Raw genomic sequence first — 21484 nt, 5'->3', positions numbered from 1 at the left:
TTACCTTCTTCCAGAGGCGGAGCAGGAGGCGGGGCTACTGGCGGTCGGCAAGTCAGGGCTACAAGCACACAGCGCAGTCTTGGCTCTCAGTTCCTCCATCTAGTGACACACAGTTACAGGTCGCAGCCCCCGTATCCTGGTCCTCGATGTCGCATAGGTGGCCGGACGGAAGCTGAAGGAACTATCATGTACCGACTCCATCTTACACTGTTCATAGTATAAACATCCCTTCATACCTTCATCTATTGCTTCACCTTCTTCTCGTGTACCTCATCATTATGTTGTTTGTGTCTATAGTACCTCATCTTTATGTTGTTTGTGTGCCTATACGTACCTCACTGTCCTCTGTGATCTTGTACCTCATCTTTATGTTGTTCAGTGTGTCTATAGTACCTCATCTTTATGTTGTTAGTGTGTCTGTAGTACCTCATCTTTATGTTGTTAGTGTGTCTATAGTACCTCATCTTTATGTTGTTAGTGTGTCTATAGTACCTCATCTTTATGTTGTTAGTGTGTCTATAGTACCTCATCTTTATGTTGTTCAGTGTCTATAGTACCTCACTGTTCACTCGCTGTTATATTTCCTTGATCATTATTGGTCTGCGCAGAGAGTGCCATCTATCTGTGTTTTATACTTTCACATTATTATTATTACAGCTGATCGTCAGCGAAGACACATAAAGGGAATAAAGGAAATGAGTGAACGCATGAATGCTAAGAGATAGAAGTGTAAATTATATCATTCTAAAATGTCTCCTTTAAAAATGTCAGAAATATTTACTTCACCCACTGGACTATGTTTTGTGATATTTATGCTTTATTTCCAGCGATTGTCGCTCAGTGTTGTGTGGACATTCAGGACCTGAATTTTACATGAGAAACGTGTTATGAAGATGATGTGCTCTGAGTGCACACGTGTGTTCTGTACAAGAGCGTGTGTTTTGGATGTCACGTGGTGCTGCTGGTTGAACACTGCTACACCTGCTGGCAACACGTTTGTGGAAAGTCATCAACTACACTGAGACTATTTGTGGACTTTCTGTATACTTTAATATCAAACACTCTGGAGCTCTCTGACAGAGGCCTGCCGTGTGGTATACAGAAGTCATTTTTAAACTGCATAACAGGGGTTGATCAACAATATAGTGTATGGATAGATATAGATAGTTAGCCACGTGTGTGAACAGTGTACCTTTAGTTAATACATATGTTAGCATAGACTTAAGTTATACAAGTATTTCTGATGAAGGAGTGCATTAGTACAGCAGCACAAATGATAAACAGGGAGTGAGAATATTGTCTCACATTTCTAGAGGAGATATGTTTACCTCCCTATGATTACAGCCAGAGCGGTACGCTTGTAGATTTTTGACAAATATCACAGTTTTCACAAACGGCATACTTTTGTGGATTACTTTGTTTTGCTTACAACCCTATGTAAAAAACTTTCTTTCATCCGGATCGAGGTTTACTTGTAACACTTTCTAAAGTTTAATGCGGCTTTGACACTGATTGCGGCGTTAATGTATTCCAATGACAGACTACGCACTCCACCACTAAGACCGTGCTCAACTATAAAGCATTTATCATTGAGACCTAGCTAAGCAATACAGAGTTTATCATTGAGACCTAGCTAAGCAATACAGAGTTTATCATTGAGACCTAGCTAAGCAATACAGAGTTTATCATTGAGACCTAGCTAAGCAATACAGAGTTTATCATTGAGACCTAGCTAAGCAATACAGACTTTATCATTGAGACCTAGCTAAGCAATACAGACTTTATCATTGAGACCAAGCTAAGCAATACAGAGTTTATCCTTCAGACCTAGCTAAACACTACAGGTTTTATCATTGAGACATAGCAAAGCAATACAGAGTTTATCATTGAGACCTAGCTAAACAATAGACTTTATCATTGAGACCTAGCTAAACAATACAGGCTTTTATTGAGACCAAGCTAAGCAATACAGAGTTTATCATTGAGACCTAGCTAAACAATACAGAGTTTATCATTGAGACCAGACTAAACAATACAGACTTTATCATTGAGACCTAGCTAAACAATACAGACTTTATCATTGAGACTAAACAATACAGACTTTATCATTGAGACCTAGCTAAACAATGCGGACATCGCTGTGACATACCCTTTGATGTATACACACAAGATGTTGTTGTTGCCTGTACTATCATCCTATTACGACAAGCTGGTAACTCGTAATCAAGTGTACGTGTAAACAAATCAGTTTTTATCACATTTCTGTTCTAATGATGGAGCTGCTCCCTCCCTTCTTGTCACAGCGGTTGTTGCGATGTTTCGTTAAAAATCCGTTTCTTTACTCCTCCGCTGGTGCTTCTCCTCCACTGCAGGAAAGAATAAATTCCAGGTGTCAGACAAGTCTTGAACATATAAACTAGTATCTACATTTGAATGTTTCTTCAGAACGTAAAAACCGTGCAGCACAGTTAAAGTGGAAAGTGAAAACATCAAATGTTGCCTTCAAGTGACAAGGTGTCTTGTTATCCCTGGATTGTGTTGTCTTTTAGACGGGAACCTACTTTGTTGCTTTGTAACCTAAAAGCTTGTAAGCAGCTACCTAAGTTTGAGATGTGTGCGATGAGGTTTTTTAAAAAAGAAGTCTGCATTTGAAACAATACAGTTCTGTAACACAGTGTCTCTGTGTCTCCATACACATCTACCAAACATATCCTCTGTCTCTGTCTCTGTCTCTGTCTCTGTCTACACATCTGTTTGCTAAGTCCAGATACATGATATCGAGTCTATGGTGCGCCTTTCTGTCTGTCAGTCCAATGGACATCAGGAAATGGTCATATAGACTTTCGACCCTCCATCTCTTTACACTTCTGTCAGTCCCACCATCTCTCTGTTTTCAATTACAAGTCGCTTTGCTTGTCATATTTTTCGTCTGACTAGTAATGTCCACTTACCCTTCTGATGCTTCTTCTGGTTGTTGTGACCTGCAACAGCAGATATAAACATTCGCGCTTACTTCAAAATCACTAACGCTGAAATACGAAGTAAAATGCCTGAGCTTCTCATGAATGGAGAACAGCACAGCTGATGTACATTTTAATAGGTACTTAAATTTACGACAACTCCGATAGAACTGTAAGAATACAACAACGCATCTCTAATTTTTTTCTTTCTCTTCTTAACAAAGATGGAAATTTCTCTTTCTTGGCAGCTGCCATAAATAATAGACCACACAGACAAAATAAACAAGTCCAACAGTCAGCCACACAACCACTCACACTCAACCACTCAGCGTCCATTCTCACAGACACACCATCATTAGTGTCACAGGCTACGGAGAGAAAAACTAAGGTTGATTTACAAATCTTTTTCAAGTGCGGCATCGCAACTGATTAAAAGGACTTGGGGAAAGCTTTCTTCTTGGCGACTAGTTTCTATTGGCAACCAGAGGGCAGCATTTGGAAATGGTGACGACGGGTTGTGGTGGTCTGTGACATGGGAAGATTTATTTGTCTCCTTATCTATACTCGTACCTCAGTTTTGCAGGCACCTGGCATTTTTAAAAGCAAACTTTACTTTGAATGAATTTTCTAAAGATCATCAAAACTGTGCTCCATTGTCACAGGGAGTGTTTATGTCGCTACTGTCCACCTAAATAATGTGCTTTGTCTTCAGCAGCTTCCCTTGACAGGTGTGTCCTGTCTTACATGTAATAGCAACAAAGTCGCCAGTGAAATACATTTCTCTCACACTGTCTTTCTGTCGCTTTCTTAGGAAGTTGTATTAGTTCTATCATTCTTCTCTACCTTTAAGTTTGTTAGCATCTCCATCTGTCAGACGATGTCAAAACCTATTCAAGATATACAGTATTTACTTACTCTTCGGCACTTGCCCCTTCAGCTTCCTCTCTGCAGTAGGAAAAGGAATCCCAAGTTAAGACAATATTTTCAATATTGTCAATTAAGTTAATATCATTAGCATTTTACAAGAAATATTACTAGATTACCATACGCAGATAATTTAGTTCCTTTTAAAGTAAAAGCATTGTCACAGAAACTTTGAAGTGTGAAAACATGTCTTATGATATAAATATCTAGTCACCAGTAAAAGACATTTCTCCTACACTGTCTTTCTGTCGTTTTGTTAGGAAAGTGTATAAGTCCTACAATACTTCTCTACTTTCAAGTTTGTTAGCACTTCGATCTGTCGTCAGAAAATGGAGTACACAGTTGAAGGTATAAACTATTTACTTACCCTTCTCCTTCACCTTCACCTTCACCTTCTCCTTCACCTTCACCTTCTCCTTCACCTTCTCCTTGAGCCGCTCCTCTGCAGTAGAAAAGTAATGTCAGGTTAACATAATAATATCAGCCTGTATATTAAGGTCATTTTGCAAACATTTTACCAGGAACAAGGCAAGATTTCTTTAAATACTCTGTTGCGTTCATGAACATGATTAAAAAGTATGTCTTCCTGTTGAAAAATCATTTTAGAAGTTTTGCAATTCTTTCAGGAATGTGACAGAAGTGTCTGAAGACATTAAGTCGCCAATGAAATACATTTCTGTAACACTGGCTCTGCCACTTTGTCAGGCCGGTGTATTAGTCCTACATTCCTCTGTACTTTCAAGTGTGTTGGCAAGTCTGTCTGTGGTCATAAACTGTTCAAAGTATTCAGAAAGCATTCACTTACCCTTCTGGAGCTTGTACGGGACTGCAGTAAGAAAAGGTAAGCCAAGTTTAGACAATGATATTTATCTAATAACTGTTAAAAGCTATAAAAGTAATTCCTAGAGTTTAGCGTGGGAGCGTGTCTCTTTTTTCTGACTGATAAGTTACCACAAAAATATTTACCCTTGGGCCTGCCGACGTTTTCTCCACACTAGGAACGCCACCAATGCTGCAAGAAACCAGAGTTTAAAATAGGATTGATAGATTGAGGCACTTTTGTTCTCAGATTCATAATTTCTTGTTTAGTTTTATCACCAAGCTAGCTTGAATTTTCAAACCTTCATCACTATCATCATGAGCAACAGCAGCAACATGTCCTGTTAACCCTCATTAGCGTGGGGGAGGGACACTCTAAGTGTTCTGTACTTTTGTGTGACTTGAAGGTTCGACTGGCTGGTGTGTGGAATTTGTTTTCCTCTCTTTTACTGTTTGCTTACCTAAAGGTAAGGACTTACAAACTCTTGATGTAGATCCGTGCCTACACTATTGGCTCAGCCTGTGAACATCTGTATCATTTGACATACAGACATTGTAAAATATTCAGTTCAAGTTTCGATGTTTGCCACTCTGGAAACAATTGTAGATTATTATACCTTTTCTGTATTATTTTAATTATTTGCTTTCTGTCTAACTTTATTTATCATTAATATTTATACTTCTTCTGTTGTTTTTATTTAGTCGTTTCTGCCATATCACTTTCTACTTCATCTTTGCCGTTGACCACGGCGTTGCTCTTGCCAGTGCTGGTCTCAGGTTTTGTACACGTGTCTGTCAGTCGGCTTGTAAGGTCTTACAGTTCATTCATGTTTTAAAGTGAACTTTTCAAAGCACAGTTTTAAAAATGATAGAAAGCAGTCTGTTTCACTTGGTAAGCAGACTTGGTCATGTCATAAGGTCACGTGACGGAGAACGAGACTTCGTCTCAGTAAACGAAAGAGTCCGTGTCATTTCTCTTCTTAAACACAACATGCTACAAAACCTTCAACTTTTCCCACATGAACAGACGCGAGAGTAGACGAGATTCACGTGGATCCTACTCTTTACGCCATTCTAAGCAGTTTTATTCTGCCGTTACAATCCCTTTAAGACAGGCACGTGGTGAGCATTGTAAGTCCGTGCACTCATCCTTCTGTTGTCTCCGAGAAGTGCGTGCGTGCGCGTGTTCTTTCGTGCGTGCGTGCGTTCGTTCGTGCGTGCGTGGGAGCTAACATTCGATGGCATCCGATCTCCCGTTTAAAAACTGAGACAAGAAACAACTGACTGGCGGTTGATACTCTTTCCTTAATGGTCTCATCTTAATTACTTCCTTCCATTATGAAAACAACACACACACACACACACTGCAGAACCAGCACGTGCCCTGTGACGTTCACACATTATTTAACACAGACATGTATTACTCACCAATCAAACCGGCAATGCCAAGTGCAATGAGAATTGCTGCCCATAGGGGAAATTCTTCCTTTGGTGGGAGTGGTTTAGCTGGTGGTGGTGGTGCGGTTGTTAACGTTTCATTCACTTTGAAGATTGAGATTAAAAATGAACTTCATTAGCTGATAATCCGGACACTTACATTTTGATGGAGACTAATGATTTCTGACAGATGTTCATTCTAGCAGTAGTGATATGATATGATATGATATCAATCCCATACCTAGTCCGGTGACATGATATAAATTCCATACCTAGTCCCGTGACTATGATGTCAATCACATACCTAGTCCTGTGACTATGATGTCAAGCAGATACCTCGTCCCGTGACTATGATGTCAATACAATACCTCGTCCCGTGACTATGATATCAATCACATACCTCGTCCCGTGACTATGATGTCAATACAATACCTAGTCCCCTGACTATGATATCAATCACATACCTAGTCTCGTGACTATGATATCAAGTAGGCGACATCAATTTTTTTCCTCGAAACCCAAGAACACGAGAAAACTCTCAGGTCACCCATTTCCAATTGTCGGACTTTCATATAATATCTCAGCACTTCTCGCAAAGTTTCACACTGTAAGTGCTCACATTTTCTGTTCTTCACAACTCTCCGTGAGTCGCTGACAGTAGTGTCTATGCCTAGTCTCAAACATTAACTGACGACAGCGAAGGAATCCAGTATCTCGGACACAAGGGGGAAAAATGAGCTTTCTCGCGCGGAAACAATAACAACAACAACAACAACAACTTACCAATTACGAAAGGCTGACAGTTTGAGGTGATTATTCTCACATGAGTAAATTTGTGACCTTTGCAACTGACCGTACAACACGCTGTACTATTTAGGTACTCTCCAGTCGCCCTAAAATAGCAGTGGTAGATCCATTGGTTACCATTTTGTTCACAGGTAACGCTTCTCTCTAGCGGCTCCTCTGTCTCGCATTTGGTTAAATCGAACAAATCCTTAATTTGACAAATGTCGGTCGTGGAATCTTTTCTAAATACAATAGTTCTGCGCCATATAGTGCACTTCTCGTCAAATAAGTTCTTATCCGCTGCACATGAAATCCTTGACAGTTTGTTTCTCAAGTAAACTTCCTGACATTTGATCTCAAACCCCGGATCCTTGAGAACTGAAAAACATAAGATTACTGATAATAATCATCAACAGTTTCTCTTGTGGATTTCAAAATTTACAAAATCAATCTCTAGTCCGGTGGATCTGTGGTTGAGCCCAAAACTAAGTGGCACAAAAGCAGACAAAAGGTTGTACATAAGTGAGTTGCTGTGAGGGCGCCACTTCCTGAAGTGACATTATCAAGCCATCATAAGTCTGTCCTCCCCAATGTTGTTGTTATGTTGCCTGTTGTTTCATCGAGTCACCGAATTGTGTGTCGAATGTGTAAGTGTTTAGTAGGTGGCCATGGTCCTGACACGTGGACCACTCTAGCAGCAAGGAGACTTACAAAAGGTGTCTCTAGCAGTTCTTGCACTAGTAAGGGCTTACTGTCATTAGTTGTAAGTTCGTAGACACCACAAACACGGTGACACTATGGCGGTACCTGTCCTGGCAAGATGGCAGATATTATTAATAATAATAAAGGGTACTTTATAAGGCGCACTGTCACCTGCACTCTACAGTGCCTTTCAGACGAGGAACATAAGTAAATCAAAACACAGACTACAATTAAAAATTTAAAAATAATGTAATTTGAAATCCAAAAGAAAGAAACACAAAACAATTTCTAATTTCCCAACCCACAGTCTTGAACACTTTCCTGGTCACAACACATCTAATGTTCCTGCTGAAATTAAGTTCCTCCCAAAGTCTCAACTTAAACAACACAAAAATTTACACTTGAAGGCAGCACACAGTTTCCACTTGACACTGACACAAGTATCCTCTAGCAGTCAAGCGTGACACACAGTTCCACTGGAGAATTCCCGGCGCATATGAAGAATAGAAACAGAAGAGAAAAACACAAACACAGAAACACAGAAACCTGGAGAAATAAAACAAAAACAATTCTTTAAACAAATGCAAATTCACACCTATTCATAAAATATACACAAATATAACACTCTCATCACAACTCTCCTCATTCTCAAACATTAACCACAGGCTCACCAAAAATCATCAAAAATACTCATTCACCGAAAAATCAACAAAGATGCACACTCACCTCAACAGGTTCAGTGGTACATAAAGTAAAGATACAAATCTGTCAGGATTTGTACAGTCCAGTCAGGACTACACAACAAGTCCGTTCAAGACTTGTTTACAAATAGAAAACCTCGTCTGCTCAGGACACAACACCAAGGAGACCTTTCTTCTCCCCACTCCCGTCAAGGAATAAAACTCCAATCACACACACACATCCAAAACACTACCACACTCTTTCTTTTCCTCTTCCAACAAACAACCTATCAACACACACTTAATTAACACAAAGACTGGCCGGCCATCCCTGTATGGCGCGGCACGCCTCAGCTGTCGACCCTGACAGCCCCGGTAATAGGTGTTTCAACCTCCCCTTTCCAATTACTTCTCTCTATCCCCTCCCTAACTAAATAAAAAAAAATATTTAAACAAAATACACAGCAGGTTTGTGACACGCACCATCACCAAGGTAAACCGCACTCGCTGCGCAGACCAGTCATGATAACAGATAACAGAATAGATAACAGACAGCAGACGGTGAGGTAAGTATAGCCACAGAACGTAAAGCAGTGAATGAAGGTATGAAGGGATGTAGATACTATAAACAGTGTCAGATGAAGTCCTTACATGATGGTTAGCATGACAGACAGTATTGCCATGGAGTTCAGATAGTAACTCAGGGATAGTACTTTCTGAACAGATATGTGTTCACAGAGCGTGTGAATGTAGCCTTGTAGTCCGAGTTATGAATGAGATGTGGAAGAGAGTTCCACTGCTTAGCAGCACAGAGGGAGGACGTCCGTTGTCATGTGACTGTCTGTGGGAGAGAGGACAGAATGCGGGAGTCTGATGAGGAGCCAAGGTTTGGGGCAGGAGTGTGGGCAGACAAGATTTCAGTAGAGTAGAGGAGGAGGAGCCTTCAAAGAATCCATAGCATAAAGTCAAGAGCATGCAGACTATTGTAGCTTTAACTGGTAGCCAACGGAGAGAATAAAGAAGTGGTGTGACATGTTCACATTTGTGATTCCCGAAAGCGAGACGAGCAGCTGTGTTGTGGACTTTCTGATGCTTGTCAATGAGGTCCTGTGGACATCCAGAAAGAAAAGAGTTAAGAAGTCTTCTTTAAACAGAATGAGCAGATGAGGATTTTGGGGGTTGAGATGGACAGACAATGTCGAATGGATCTGATGTTTCGACGCTCATAGTATACAGAACGACAGATGTGAGAAACACGTTCATCAAGAGACACGTCAGCAGACATTATGCAACGTAAGACAAGTTCCTTTCTTAATGCTTAACTTAAGAAACAATAAATGTAAAGTTGGGCACGACACTGCTTTCACTGTTCCAACAGTCACTGGGGACTAATGTTTCATAAGTGTATATATACATGTATATATCTTAGACACTTACAACTTGTCCTGAAACGTAAAAACAATGACACAAACAAAACACAACTGACGTCTCCACTTGGGGACAGACGTTATCCACTGAATGTCACTGTCCCTGGGACGAGCGACCTCACAATATGTTATATTAAACACTGCCTCTTGGGGTCACACGTTGTCGTCCTGGGAATTATACTCCAGGATACCCAAAAACTAAACAATTCCCTTCACTCCATGGCCCATCTCCCGGCCCCCCAGACTGCAAACGAGAACAAAATTACTCATTCATATCTTTTGAGAAGAATGCATATAAAAAATTCAGCATACAAAAATCCGAGATGTACAAAAATACAAACACTGCACCTTTGTAGGCAGACACAGCTTCCACTCCCCTCCCCCCACACTTAGTGTCCCTCCACTCGCCGTGTGTCCTCTGGAAGTGAAGTGGTGGCCCACAACAGTTCATTTAAATCGTCTTCCCACCCCCACCCCCCTTTCTTGTTCCGCTGTCTAGAAACAGAATCCCGATTATTCAGCAGGTGGGCTCAGCCACCATCCGTGTGCGGGCTGTTATCCTCATGTCCCCCTCTGTGACACCCCAACAGAGACACGCAGTGAACGCTTGCTCTCCTCGTTGAAATAATACGTTTCTGTTTTTCATCATTTAGCTTTAACTACGTGTTGGATGCTCTGAGTCTATACATGAGAGTAGTGTGGTCTATAGTATCCAAGGCAGCAGACAGGTCTAACATGGTGAGGAATGAGATGTCACCTCTATCCTCAGCAGACAAAATGTCGTTTGTCACATTAAGTAGTGCTGTCTCGGTGCTGTGAACAGGGAGATTAGCAGACTGTGATGGAGAAATCAAATTTTCAGAGTGAAGATACGATAAAAGTTGCTTGAGAACTACTTTCTCAAGGATTTTGGAAATAAAATGGCAGATTCGAGACTCGGCGGTAATTGTTTAATACGTTGAAGTCGAGGGTAGGCTTTTTTAACAGCGGTTTGACTAAGGCTGTTTTCAAGATAGTTGTGAAGATGCCACAAGACAAGCTATCATTAATTAATTATTTCTGTGAGGGCAGGCAGTAGGACGTCAAGATAGTCTACCTGTAATGGAGGGGCGTGGGAACTGGTCCAGGACATGTTGAGAGTTTTGACTTGAGTATGATGGTCCCTTTCCGAGATGGGCTGAAAAGAAGCAAGGGAGCACGTTGGCCTTGCCAGATCGTCAGCGTGGTTAGAAAGGTCTGAAAGGTGCACAGGCAGTTGATTAAGCTTAGCCCGAATGTCAAGAATCGTACTGAAAAAAAAAAAAAACGTCGCCAAAGGCATCGGAGGTAAGAAAAGCACGTGCAACAACGACTGTGGGCAGTTGTCACCTGTTTGTGCTGCCCAACAGGTGGCTGCAGGTCCTAAATAGGCTCCAACTAGACGAGCAAGTACTAATGTGAGGACAAAGGAATGTAGTTTTGGCGAAAGGAACAAGGTGGAGGACTAAACGCTTGGCAGGGTTTAGCATGGACAGTCAACCCAGACCTACGCCCCAACCTTTCACATCGTCGATGTTACGCCTTAGCTTTCTGCTCAACGCGAATGCTGTGGTACCATGGCACGTGTTTGTTGGGGTGAACTCGGGTACACACACCAGGAGCATGGGCTGGGGTACCATGGCCCGTGTTTGTTGGAGTGAACTCGGGTACACACACCAGGAGCATGGGCTGGGGTACCATGGCCCGTGTTTGTTGGGGTGAACTTGGGTACACACAGCAGGAGCATGGGGTGGGTACCATGGCCCGTGTTTGGGGTGAACTCGGGTACACGAGCAGAGCATGGGTGGGGTACCATGGCCCGTGTTTGTTGGGTGAACTCGGGTACACACACCAGGAGCATGGCTGTAGGTACCATGGCCCGTGTTTGTTGGGTGAACTCGAGTACACACACCAGGAGCATGGCTGGGTACCATGGCCGTGTTTGTTGGGGTGAACTCGGGTACACACAGCAGAGCATGTCCTCCAGCCCGGAGCGGAGAACGCCCACAAGCCTTTCAGAAGAGGCTGAGCGGCAGAGGGCCAGTTCGCTTCCCAGGTCATCACGAAACATAGACATGTCCACTGGTGTCAGTGCTGGTCACACAGTAATGATGTAAAAAGATCACATTTGAGACAGTAACCATGCATATGACATGATCAAGATGACTATGCACCACTCAAATGATTATTTAGGTTACTGGGTGAAGACACTGAGCAGATCCGTGAGCCTTTTTGTCTACAGTTTTTCTTTTTGTCAAAACGGACACTGAAGTCTTCAATGATCGCAGGTATGCTACTAAGCATTTTGCAGTGGTCAAGTAGATCGTGAAATTCTGACAGAAACCTCTTGTCAGTTAATTTGTTTGTGGTGTTGAGTGGTGGTCTATATAAACACATTAGATGAATTTTTGTCCAGGGAGAAAGTCTTGCATTACAAAATTCAAATGACAAGATTATAAAAGGGAATTCAAATGCAAGGTGACACAAAAGATGTTTTAAATATCGCAGCAATCCTTCATCCGCGACTGGCACGGCGGAAACACCGCCCACTGTAGTTAACTGGCCTCACAACAACACAAACACTCTCATCACCACGATCTCTGAGCTGCGTTTCAGTAAATAGCAGACTGTCCAGGTCATTGTCACTGATGAACTCTATGATCTCTGTTTTCTTCTGTTCTTGCTGGTTGGATGAGACAGACCGGGCACTAAAAAACGTGATACGTTTAGAGTCGATGAATGCCGAGCTTTAACATCTTGCACAGAGATGGGTTTATCTTCTCCATCGTGCGATGTCATCAGTGACGACACTGCACAATGAAGTATACATACAACGGACTGTTTACTCCAGGCTCAAATTAAAAACAAATTGTTGATAAAATACACTCCGTCGTCCACACACCTACATGTGAAACAGCCGTAGAAAATGTACTCTCTATGATATATCGCAGATTCTTTACCATTTGTGTGAAATATGTGAAGAAGAACTGTGTCACATACACCCACAGATGGAAGGTGAAAAGAAGACTTGCAGATAACCGTCGACACCAACTGTCACCCGTTCAAAAGAAACTGAGGCCACCAAGATGGAAGGGAGCATCACATCTGAACGCTTGCAGTCAGGCACGACTCCAAATACACATCAAAGTGCAGGAGGGAGAACTAACGACAGGTGAGACTAAAGACAAAGCAGTCGCCATTCAGCAAGCAACTTGTTTACTCAGTTATCAACACACTACAGGAGCACGCGCCAGTCAGGGCTGCGGTAAATGATGAAGACGCTTCCCAGAGTGAAGAGTAGAGAACTCAGGGAGTAGAAACCGAATCAGTAACAAGGGTAAGATACGTGAGAAGTTCGTAAAAGGAAAAATTAGTCATCTGGTTAGCTAGAAGAAAGTGGAAGAGAGAATTTGGAAAGAAACTTTTTCAAGGGAATAAAAATTAGAGAAGCTAAAGACAAAAGTCAAGAGCAGTGGAAGAGAGGAGAAAATCAAAGGGAGAGTGAGTGAAAAAAAAGCTAGAGAGGGGAGGAAAGAAAAGCTAGAATGGAAAACAAATGAAACAAGAGACAGAAAAGGTAAGTCTAGCCAGACCAACGCCACGTGCGACTGAGGGAATTGCTCAAGATAAGGTTAGCGAGAAGGGAAGAGAGTGAAGAACTGATAAGCAGAATGTCGCTAGGTCAAGCAGGTCATCCAAACCCCCAGGTGACGTCAGGATTAACCTAGTTACCTACAATCTGTCGCCCCCGACTGTCTACAGACTGTCTGTCCCGAACTCGAGTCCACGCCACAGTTTCTCATGCGTTTTCCATGCACGTCCCCTCCCAAACGTTCAGAACTTATTTTCTGCATTTGCTCCATCATTTCTCTTAGAACGCTGAACTCTCACCCATGCTGATGGCAAGAAAGAACTTTGACCGGGTTAGAGGGGTACGGAGCATTGGCGGTCTGTTACCTAGCTAGTCATGTGGCGCTAATGTCAGTCGCCTCTCTACCCGTTCCCTCCCTAGGACCCAATCTGTGATACCAGATGATCAAAGTGTGGCCTGTAAAAACAGCTGTAATGATGTCTCTCAGATTGTAGCAAGGCTGTACCTGTGGGGCGTTTGAAAAAGTAAGCGCCCTTCACACTAATAACAGCATTCTTTATCACATCTCTTTGTTTTATAAGGATCTGATCGCAACTAATAAGGACCTACTCGCTGAAAAAAAGCACTTTTAGGGTCTTTATTTGTCCAGCCACAAGTCTACAAAGGTCTAGGCACCTGTCTGTGGCTGTAAGGACCTCATGCACCCTGGCATTCGACCCGGGGGGCACCTGGCAGTGCAGTGGGTAAAACACTCGCTTGTCATCACTGACCTTAAAGTACTTTCACTCTGTCTTCTTTTTCACCGTTGCTCTTCACAAATTTCTCTACTGAATCAGTTTTATGCTGGAGGTGAAAGATCGCTTCTCGAATATTTTGACTACTTGATTCCCTTGATTAATTGACCAATTTACATCTCTTTGTTTCCGCTCCCTGTCACCCTCTAGCGCAGTTTGTGTTGTTTGCAGCCTGTTGATGCTTTCCATCATTTCTGCCATGTTTCTTGTTAGACTATCCAACAAAGCTTTGGAGGGGAGCAGCGCACTTGTTTCTTGCTTTCCATGTTTCTCCTCAAAGCCTTTTTTTTTTTTGCCAGGTTCTTTGGTTGGGTTCCACCCCATCGATTAGTAGGCATGCACCCAGCGTTGTGAAGCTACATTCAACACGGTAGCTCCAACACGTCTGGTGTGATAGTGCATGTCTTAGTATTTTGATTACCACACCTGCACTGCAAGACACCTGAGGAAGATCTCCAACCACCATCTACGTTGAAGAGAAACACGTCATAGTCCACACTGAAGACTTTAAACACCTCAATAGATGTTTGTCTGCTTGAGCAAAATACGAGAGCAGTGGACTGTGCTTAGAGCATAGTCACGGGAAAGGTCTTTTAGTGCATGCTAAATTAATAGTAGGTAATTGCCTAAAATAAAGGAATTGAGTGCTTTGCTGTACCGTCGCTAAAACGCTGGTGACCATACCTTATCGTGTATCATCGAAGTAGAGTGAGTGCGCGTTTCAGAAGCGCTGAACGAAAGGTGATGGTTGGGGAGTAGGGGGGAAGTTTGGAGAAACAGAACAGGAACAAATGTCTTCAAAGAAATGCAAATGAGCACAAACACACCAGTGCCGGGACTGGAGAGATGTGAAATGGTCTCTCTTGAGCACCAGACGCTCAGCAGAGATTTGGAATTTTCTAAGTTTGTAAGAGAGATGTGCGGACAGCCCAAAGTCAAACAGTTCAGATGGCGGTAAACCTTTGTATCTTTCGTTTTGCATAGGTAATTTGGAGCATTTACTTTTAGGAATACCTGGATTGCACGTACACATGTAGAGCAGGGGAGTGTGTGGTGAATATGAAGACCTTGTTTTGTCGGTACTTGGTAGGAGACTGATGGTAATCCTAATCCAAATCCTGTTCTTAACGTAAAGCATGTGGAAGCCGTCCTCTGTAAACAACATGGCAGAAGTCTGCATCGTGATTACTACAGTGAGGACAGAAGGATTTTCCACACCTACATTATCAGCACTGTTTCCAAATGTTACTTATACAAAGCTCCTTTAGCATCCAATCTACTTCATGGATTATTTTTTAACACAAAACAGAATCTGGAAATTCGAGACTAGATTTTTCATTAAAAAAAATAAAATCCACACGGTTGCTTACCTGATTAGACACATACCCCCCCCCCCAACAATCCCTTCTATTAGATGTCACTGTGTCAGAATTGTTTTCTACCGCTCAACACGTAGCGTTCTTGGCTGCTTGCCAGAAGCAGTCGTCCACTGTAGGCCAAGGACTGAAATGTAGATGAATGAAACTTTCTTGTTCTTATTTCTTCTAACTACTAAGAAGAAAAAAAACCAAAATACTTATTCTTGCAATATAGTGTGACTTTGCATGTGATGTGTGTGAAGCCCTCTACAATGGTTTTGACTGCTATGTAACAAAACTGTACACCGCGTTTACAAAGCTTATTTTATTAGGACCAATACAACTGTTACACTCAGTTAAGTTTGTCTTATTTGCCTGAGTAGGACCCCAAATCATTGAGCTTGAGCCTATTCCCTCCTCTCTGTTGCTGGTTGCCTGGATGTCCTCACTAATGAGTCTCTCACCTCTGGGCACTTCATCTTGACTTCAGGTCTGCTGTTGTATCCCACTTGAACAGAAACCACCTTTACATGCAAGTACAGACACGTGTCCAACTTGTTCTTTCTGTACAAAAGTTTCGAAAAGATTGTTCTTTTCAATGATTGCACATGTGGAGCAAACTCATTTGCTTAATCTGTTTCAGCGGACTTCTAGAAAAGGTCATGGTACTGAATGTGCACCTCTTCATGTCGTACACGATCTACTCCTTCGTGCCTACGATGACAACCACTTCCACTTCTCACTTCTCACCTGCCAGGACTTTATGATGGCGTCAACAAGATTTTTGCACGTTTCATCAAAGCTTGTAGTGCAGTTAGTTCTGGGTCTTTAGCACTTTTTTTCACAGATCCCCCGGACTAGTAAACGAACACTAAATCAAAGAGCTCGCGACTAATTTAATAACTACAAAAATTACTCAGTGGAAGGGGATGCGGGGTGGAGGGAACAAGCACTGTCAGCAGTACCCGCTGACCTGAACATAGCGCTCTCGCTACACAGGAAAGTAAACAATATATCATATCTACAGTCGTTACAACTAAATAATTGGCTTCAGTAACCAAATCTAACTACGGAAAGTCTGAACGTGTATGAGATCTAAACCGTTAGATTGACACCTCAAGCAAGATCAGTGACAATAATTATTATTATTACTATTATTTATAAAAAGCTTCGATAGTGTTGTAAGTTATCAGTCAAAACACACAGAAAGTAAAGAAATGTGACAGTGAGTAGCAAGTTGTACAGATTGTGTACACGCAGACAAACACAAGAGAAGGTGAAATCGTTCAAACCCTTATTGGAGCATCGAACCAGCGGAACCAGCAAGAAGCAGAAGACCAGCACACGTCTGAAAGATGGGTTAGATGTTTCTGCCACCTCCATCTCCTGACGCAGTGCTTGACAGAGGCTGAGGTCAATTCGGCTTGGAATGTTGGCCTGGCCAGGACAGGTCTGTCTCTACAGGCTGCTCTGATGTCCGCCCTGAGCGTTACTACGGCGGAAGTGGAGTGACCGTTGGTAGTGCAGTCAATAAGTCCACATATTCCTACAAAATCTCAAGCTAAAAGACAGGACAATTTCACGGTTTACTGTTGAAACATAAGTTTAGTGTTGAGTCAGCTATAAAAATACAGTATTTCTATTTATTCTGGGCCTTGATGACACAAGCGGATGTGAACGTTGCACTATGTCAGATCACTGCGCCATCCTATTGTTGTCACATAGATCTAACCACGAACGTATAAAGGTGGACTGATGCCCTGTTGGGCAAGCTACTTTTAATTTGTAGTCGGCTACACTACAGCTACTTTTTTCAAAATGTAGCCGGCTACTCTACAGCTATAATTTTCCAAAAAGTAGCCAGCTACTTTTAAAATGTAGTCAGCTTCCTTTGGCTTCTTTTAAAAGCGTGATGTTATAAAAAGTTAGCTGTAGCCAGCTGGCTGTAGCAACATACACAAACATCAAACATACACACAAAACACTATTACTTGCTAACACAAGAACTGGTTTTTATATACATTGACCTTTATTCTGATCTGAGACCACCAAAAACTCCATATCAACAACAAAATGCAAAGGTATAAAACAGGGGTGGGCAATTAATTTTCCCAAGGGGCCGCATGAGAAATTGGGATGGTTTTAGAGGGCCGGACTAATATAGATAACTCAGTTTTACCCAATACTGTATATATAGTATATATACTGGCGGGCGGGCCAGCGGGCTGGCAGGTCAGAGACAGGAGGCGGGCCGGATCCGGCCCGCGGGCCGGCCTTTGCCCAGGTCTGGTATAAAACAACCTTTTGACTTAGTGCTGATAATTTGTGAATACTGTTAAAACAAATCTACATGCTTTCAGTCCTTCATGGAATTGAACTTGACCAGAACTTTGGCCTCGAAGTTGCTGTCTGTCCCCCTAGTGCGCAGCTTTGTCATGATAAGTCCTGCCAGACTGAACTATCTCTCAACCGCAGCACTGCTTGGCAAGACGGTGTGGTGCGCAGATAGAGTTGTTTGATCGTGGGCTATTTGTCCATTCATTGACATTTTGCGACAATCCAGACATCAGGAAGGTAGTTGTCTCAGGGGTGCCGGTAACTTCTTCATAAATGATGAAGTCTGCCTGTTCAGCTGAGCACTTGGTTGGGGATTGGACTGGCGTGTCCATCAATGCTGCCTCTGCAGTCAAGAGGGATCTGCATTTCTCACGCAGGGTTTGGTCCCCAGTCCACATCAACTTGCACCTGAAACAATAATATGCACAATAATTTTAGAAGTCCATTCACAATCACAGCAAGTTTCTACCAAGCTAATTGTCATATTAAATTACTAGGCGTAGCATTAAATATAAAATCCTTCAAACCACCATACTGTTCAAACGTCCTCCATGCTCTTTTCATACAAACAAACCAAAACACACACACACACACACACTTTATGACAAAGACTAAATAGATAGTTCAGAAACGGTAAAGACAGCAGTTTGATCAGTCGTCGCGTCGCCCCAGCGGTAATCACGTTGATGCAACCCCTTACCTTTCCACAATCTTTACAACATGTACACTCCTCTATTCGAAAAGCAGACAAGCAAGAACATGAAGAATGAAGATCGATGAAAATCTCAACGAACTTACCTGCAAGTGCGTTCTCAAATTAAACGCCGACGTCTTGTTCGTTGAGTACTTGGTGCTGCCGCACCCATTCTTGCATTTGAAAGTACATGTATACCCACTCTCTGTTGCTTCACAAAATGTAAAGAATTTCAAGTAAGGCTCGAAATTGATGGGTTCGTCCATCTTCGTTTTTCAAAGGAAACAAAATACCTGGCAAATCGCTCCCGCCACGTGGACGACACAGTACTTGCGGTTACTGAGCGTGCGAGACACGTGGGTGTCTGGCTGTCAACACACCGAGCAGTGAGAGCAGTGGCTGTCGTCGTCTTGCTGACACGCTGTCGATAAATGGTCGTGAAAGTAGCCAACATGTAGCCAAGCTACTTTTTTGACGGCTACTTTCTCAAATGTAGCTGCAGCTACAAACTACTTTTTTTTTAATTTGTAGCCGACTACACTACAAACTACAAAATTTGTAGCTGGCTACAGTAGCTGTAGCTAGACTACAGCTACTTCCCATCCCTGGACTGATGTCATCAGAAATAAATTGAATAAAAGATAATACTTTACTTGTCACCTCTTTAGAAGTTTGATAGATAATGTGCTTGATAAGAAAGTAATTCTTGAACAAATCACTGAAATATTCGAGCTGTTTATCTCATTCCAGACAAATTTACAAATCTCAGTGATGTTTGCCAGTCCTTGCCAAATGACAAGTGCTTGACACCAGAGGACAGAGCTTTCTGTAATCAAGGCTACAGTGAGTACCAAACATGGATCCTGACATATAAATATATAATTATACACACACCCATAACATCATAAGTCACTTCACTCTATATAGAGTGATAGCATTTACACCAACACACTTCTGGCGGATGTTGAAAAAGGAGTATCAGTCTATTCACATGATCAGAAAATTATGGTGACACACAAATGCAGGAATGGTGTACACACTGTGTAATAGATACACAATGGATAAAGAAAATTATACATTAGAGACAAATGCAAGAGACATGTACTATGTACACCACTGCATTACATGTATATGGGGCAAAGCCAATTATATAAGATGGTGATACAAATTCTAAAGAAATGTACAATCTACACAAGCAAAACAAAATTATACAGGCTGGTAATAAAAGTAAGAGATGTGCACACCATGTGGACAATAGTCCCATGAGAAACAGCAAATATAAGAGGTTGGTAGTACAGAAATACTAGAAGTAGGAATGTAGACACTGCATAATAAGCATTATCGTGCAGGGTAAGGTAAATTATTCACATCAGTGACAGAATCTAAGTACCACATGTTAAGAACATCTTGGCAAGAATAAAAAATAGTACTAACACACAAGAGTCATCCTTCTGTAGGGTCTGAGTTTGTTATGGGATTCACTACACTAGCATTATTACAGGTTATCATAGCATTGAATGATTTCATTACATTTCATTACATTTGTCTCATTTCTATAAATATATACTTTCAGAGGGTGAAATTCTTGAAAGTCCAGTTTCTCGACGACTGCCTTGTGCCATGCAAGATGTTTGTTCACACTTCAAGGGAAAAGGTATGAGTTTATATCATGCTGCCTGCATAAAGAATACGAGCTCTGTGGTGGAATTCACAACATCTACATCTGCTGCTGCATGGCTTTGCCTGAAAACGTTTGAAAAGTTAGTTGTTCTGAATTATCCAGTGAACGCAGAGCTAACTCAGGCATGCCAGTCATCAGCAGTCGATGATAAAGTGAAAGATATCATATCTCAGATAGGAGGCAGCATTGTAGCGAAAATATAAAGATTGTTCAAAGGCGAATAACAACAATGTTTGGGTGCCCTATGCACCAAACATGATGCAAGCATGTTGACAGAGGATAACTAGTTTATTTAGATGAAAAGGCTCAGGAAATGTTTTATTCTCTAGATTATAGGTTTTTACAAACTTGTAGAAGTACTCCCTCAAGCTGTAGAAGTGTAGATTTTACAATAGCTTGTGCGGATGATAAAACTCTGTTACATAATTTTTATACTATTACTTACAAATCTGATATTAGTGAGACTGCTAAACAAAGGGTGTTTTGCATGGTTACGCTTCTGTATTTTCAAATAAGAATTCACTATGAGTGCCATAGGGGCGTGGAGAAACACCAGCAGCAGCAACATGCGTCCACGTCAACAAAGTTTACAAGATGCCACCAATGCTTAGGATAATTAATTGCTCTGACACCAGAGAACCTTTGCAGTAAATCAGTATTGGGAAGAACAAAAAAGCTCTAGATTTATATCATCAAGAAGGTTCAAAGTTCATTAGCTGTTGTAGACAGAAATAAGATCTATTTATAAAAGTAACAATAAAATAACTATATATATATATGCAATCGGTGTTGCGGCCCTAAGCTCCTGAATGGAGTTACAAGGACTAAACTACTATGTGATTCATAGACTGAAACACTTCAAATTGAATATTTTGTATAAACAGCTGGAAAGTCAAAGACATATGTAGGACTGTTAGTTGCTGATTATAGTTCTGTGCTCAATACAGTACAACTACACTAAAACATGTTGTAGCAGAAGAATGTTTTAGGGAGTTCAAGTGCTATGCTATACCTGTATGCAGAAATAATAGGAACATGACAAAGTTTGTACCCTTTCATGTGGGGCTGATCAACCATAGTTGACTTATCAAGTGTGTGTGTGTGGGTGTGTGATGCTGTGGTTGTCTGCCATAAGAATAATTGTAAGATCTTATCTTGGATAAGACAAGTGGCAAGTTGGTTGGATTTTTGTTTCGTTACAGTGCATCTGTTGACTGTTGCCTGATCCTTATCTTATAGGCAGCACTTGTTGGGGTTTTTGTCCCCATAACTGAG

The 21484-nt window shown here is 41.7% G+C and overlaps 1 protein-coding gene and 1 long non-coding RNA gene across 3 annotated transcripts; one reads left to right on the top strand and one right to left on the bottom strand.

Annotated features, from left to right (window-relative positions):
- Window positions 1-1025: 1025 nt before the first annotated feature.
- LOC112562994 lies at window positions 1026-17127 on the bottom strand. Of its 2 annotated transcripts, XR_003098949.1 has the most exons (10): window positions 16790-17127; window positions 6924-7304; window positions 6132-6245; window positions 4851-4896; window positions 4690-4710; window positions 4252-4326; window positions 3876-3905; window positions 2952-2981; window positions 1956-2366; window positions 1026-1924 (listed from the first exon to the last, which is right to left on the bottom strand). XR_003098949.1 is itself a non-coding variant. In XM_025236663.1 (9 exons), the coding sequence occupies exons 1-9, from the start codon at window positions 16878-16880 to the stop codon at window positions 2339-2341; spliced, it is 816 nt and encodes a 271-aa protein (XP_025092448.1). In that variant the 5' UTR covers window positions 16881-17127; the 3' UTR covers window positions 1026-2338. The 2 variants fall into 2 exon arrangements, 1 of the variants encoding a protein (XP_025092448.1); XM_025236663.1 differs by having other exon boundaries at window positions 1026-2366.
- LOC112562995 lies at window positions 4333-20294 on the top strand. Its single transcript, XR_003098950.1, has 3 exons — window positions 4333-4725; window positions 19279-19371; window positions 20102-20294. It is a non-coding gene; the product is annotated as an uncharacterized LOC112562995 (long non-coding RNA).
- The last annotated feature ends 1190 nt before the right edge of the window (window positions 20295-21484 follow it).

Source organism: Pomacea canaliculata, linkage group LG4, assembly GCF_003073045.1.
Source record: "Pomacea canaliculata isolate SZHN2017 linkage group LG4, ASM307304v1, whole genome shotgun sequence".
NCBI lineage: Eukaryota > Metazoa > Mollusca > Gastropoda > Architaenioglossa > Ampullariidae > Pomacea > Pomacea canaliculata.
This window is presented reverse-complemented; position numbering and strand designations above follow the sequence as displayed.

Excerpts from the sequence above, each read along its gene's own strand:
- LOC112562994 (XM_025236663.1), bottom strand. The coding sequence starts at position 16,880 with ATGGAGGTGGCAGAAACATCTAACCCATCTTTCAGACGTGTGCTGGTC. Across the intron at positions 7,305-16,789 it reads GGTTCGATGCTCCAATAAGG|TTCTCAAGGATCCGGGGTTT; the intron begins GTTTGAACGATT and ends TATGTTTTTCAG. Across the intron at positions 2,367-2,951 it reads CCAGAAGAAGCATCAGAAGG|TGGAGGAGAAGCACCAGCGG; the intron begins GTAAGTGGACAT and ends TCTTTCCTGCAG.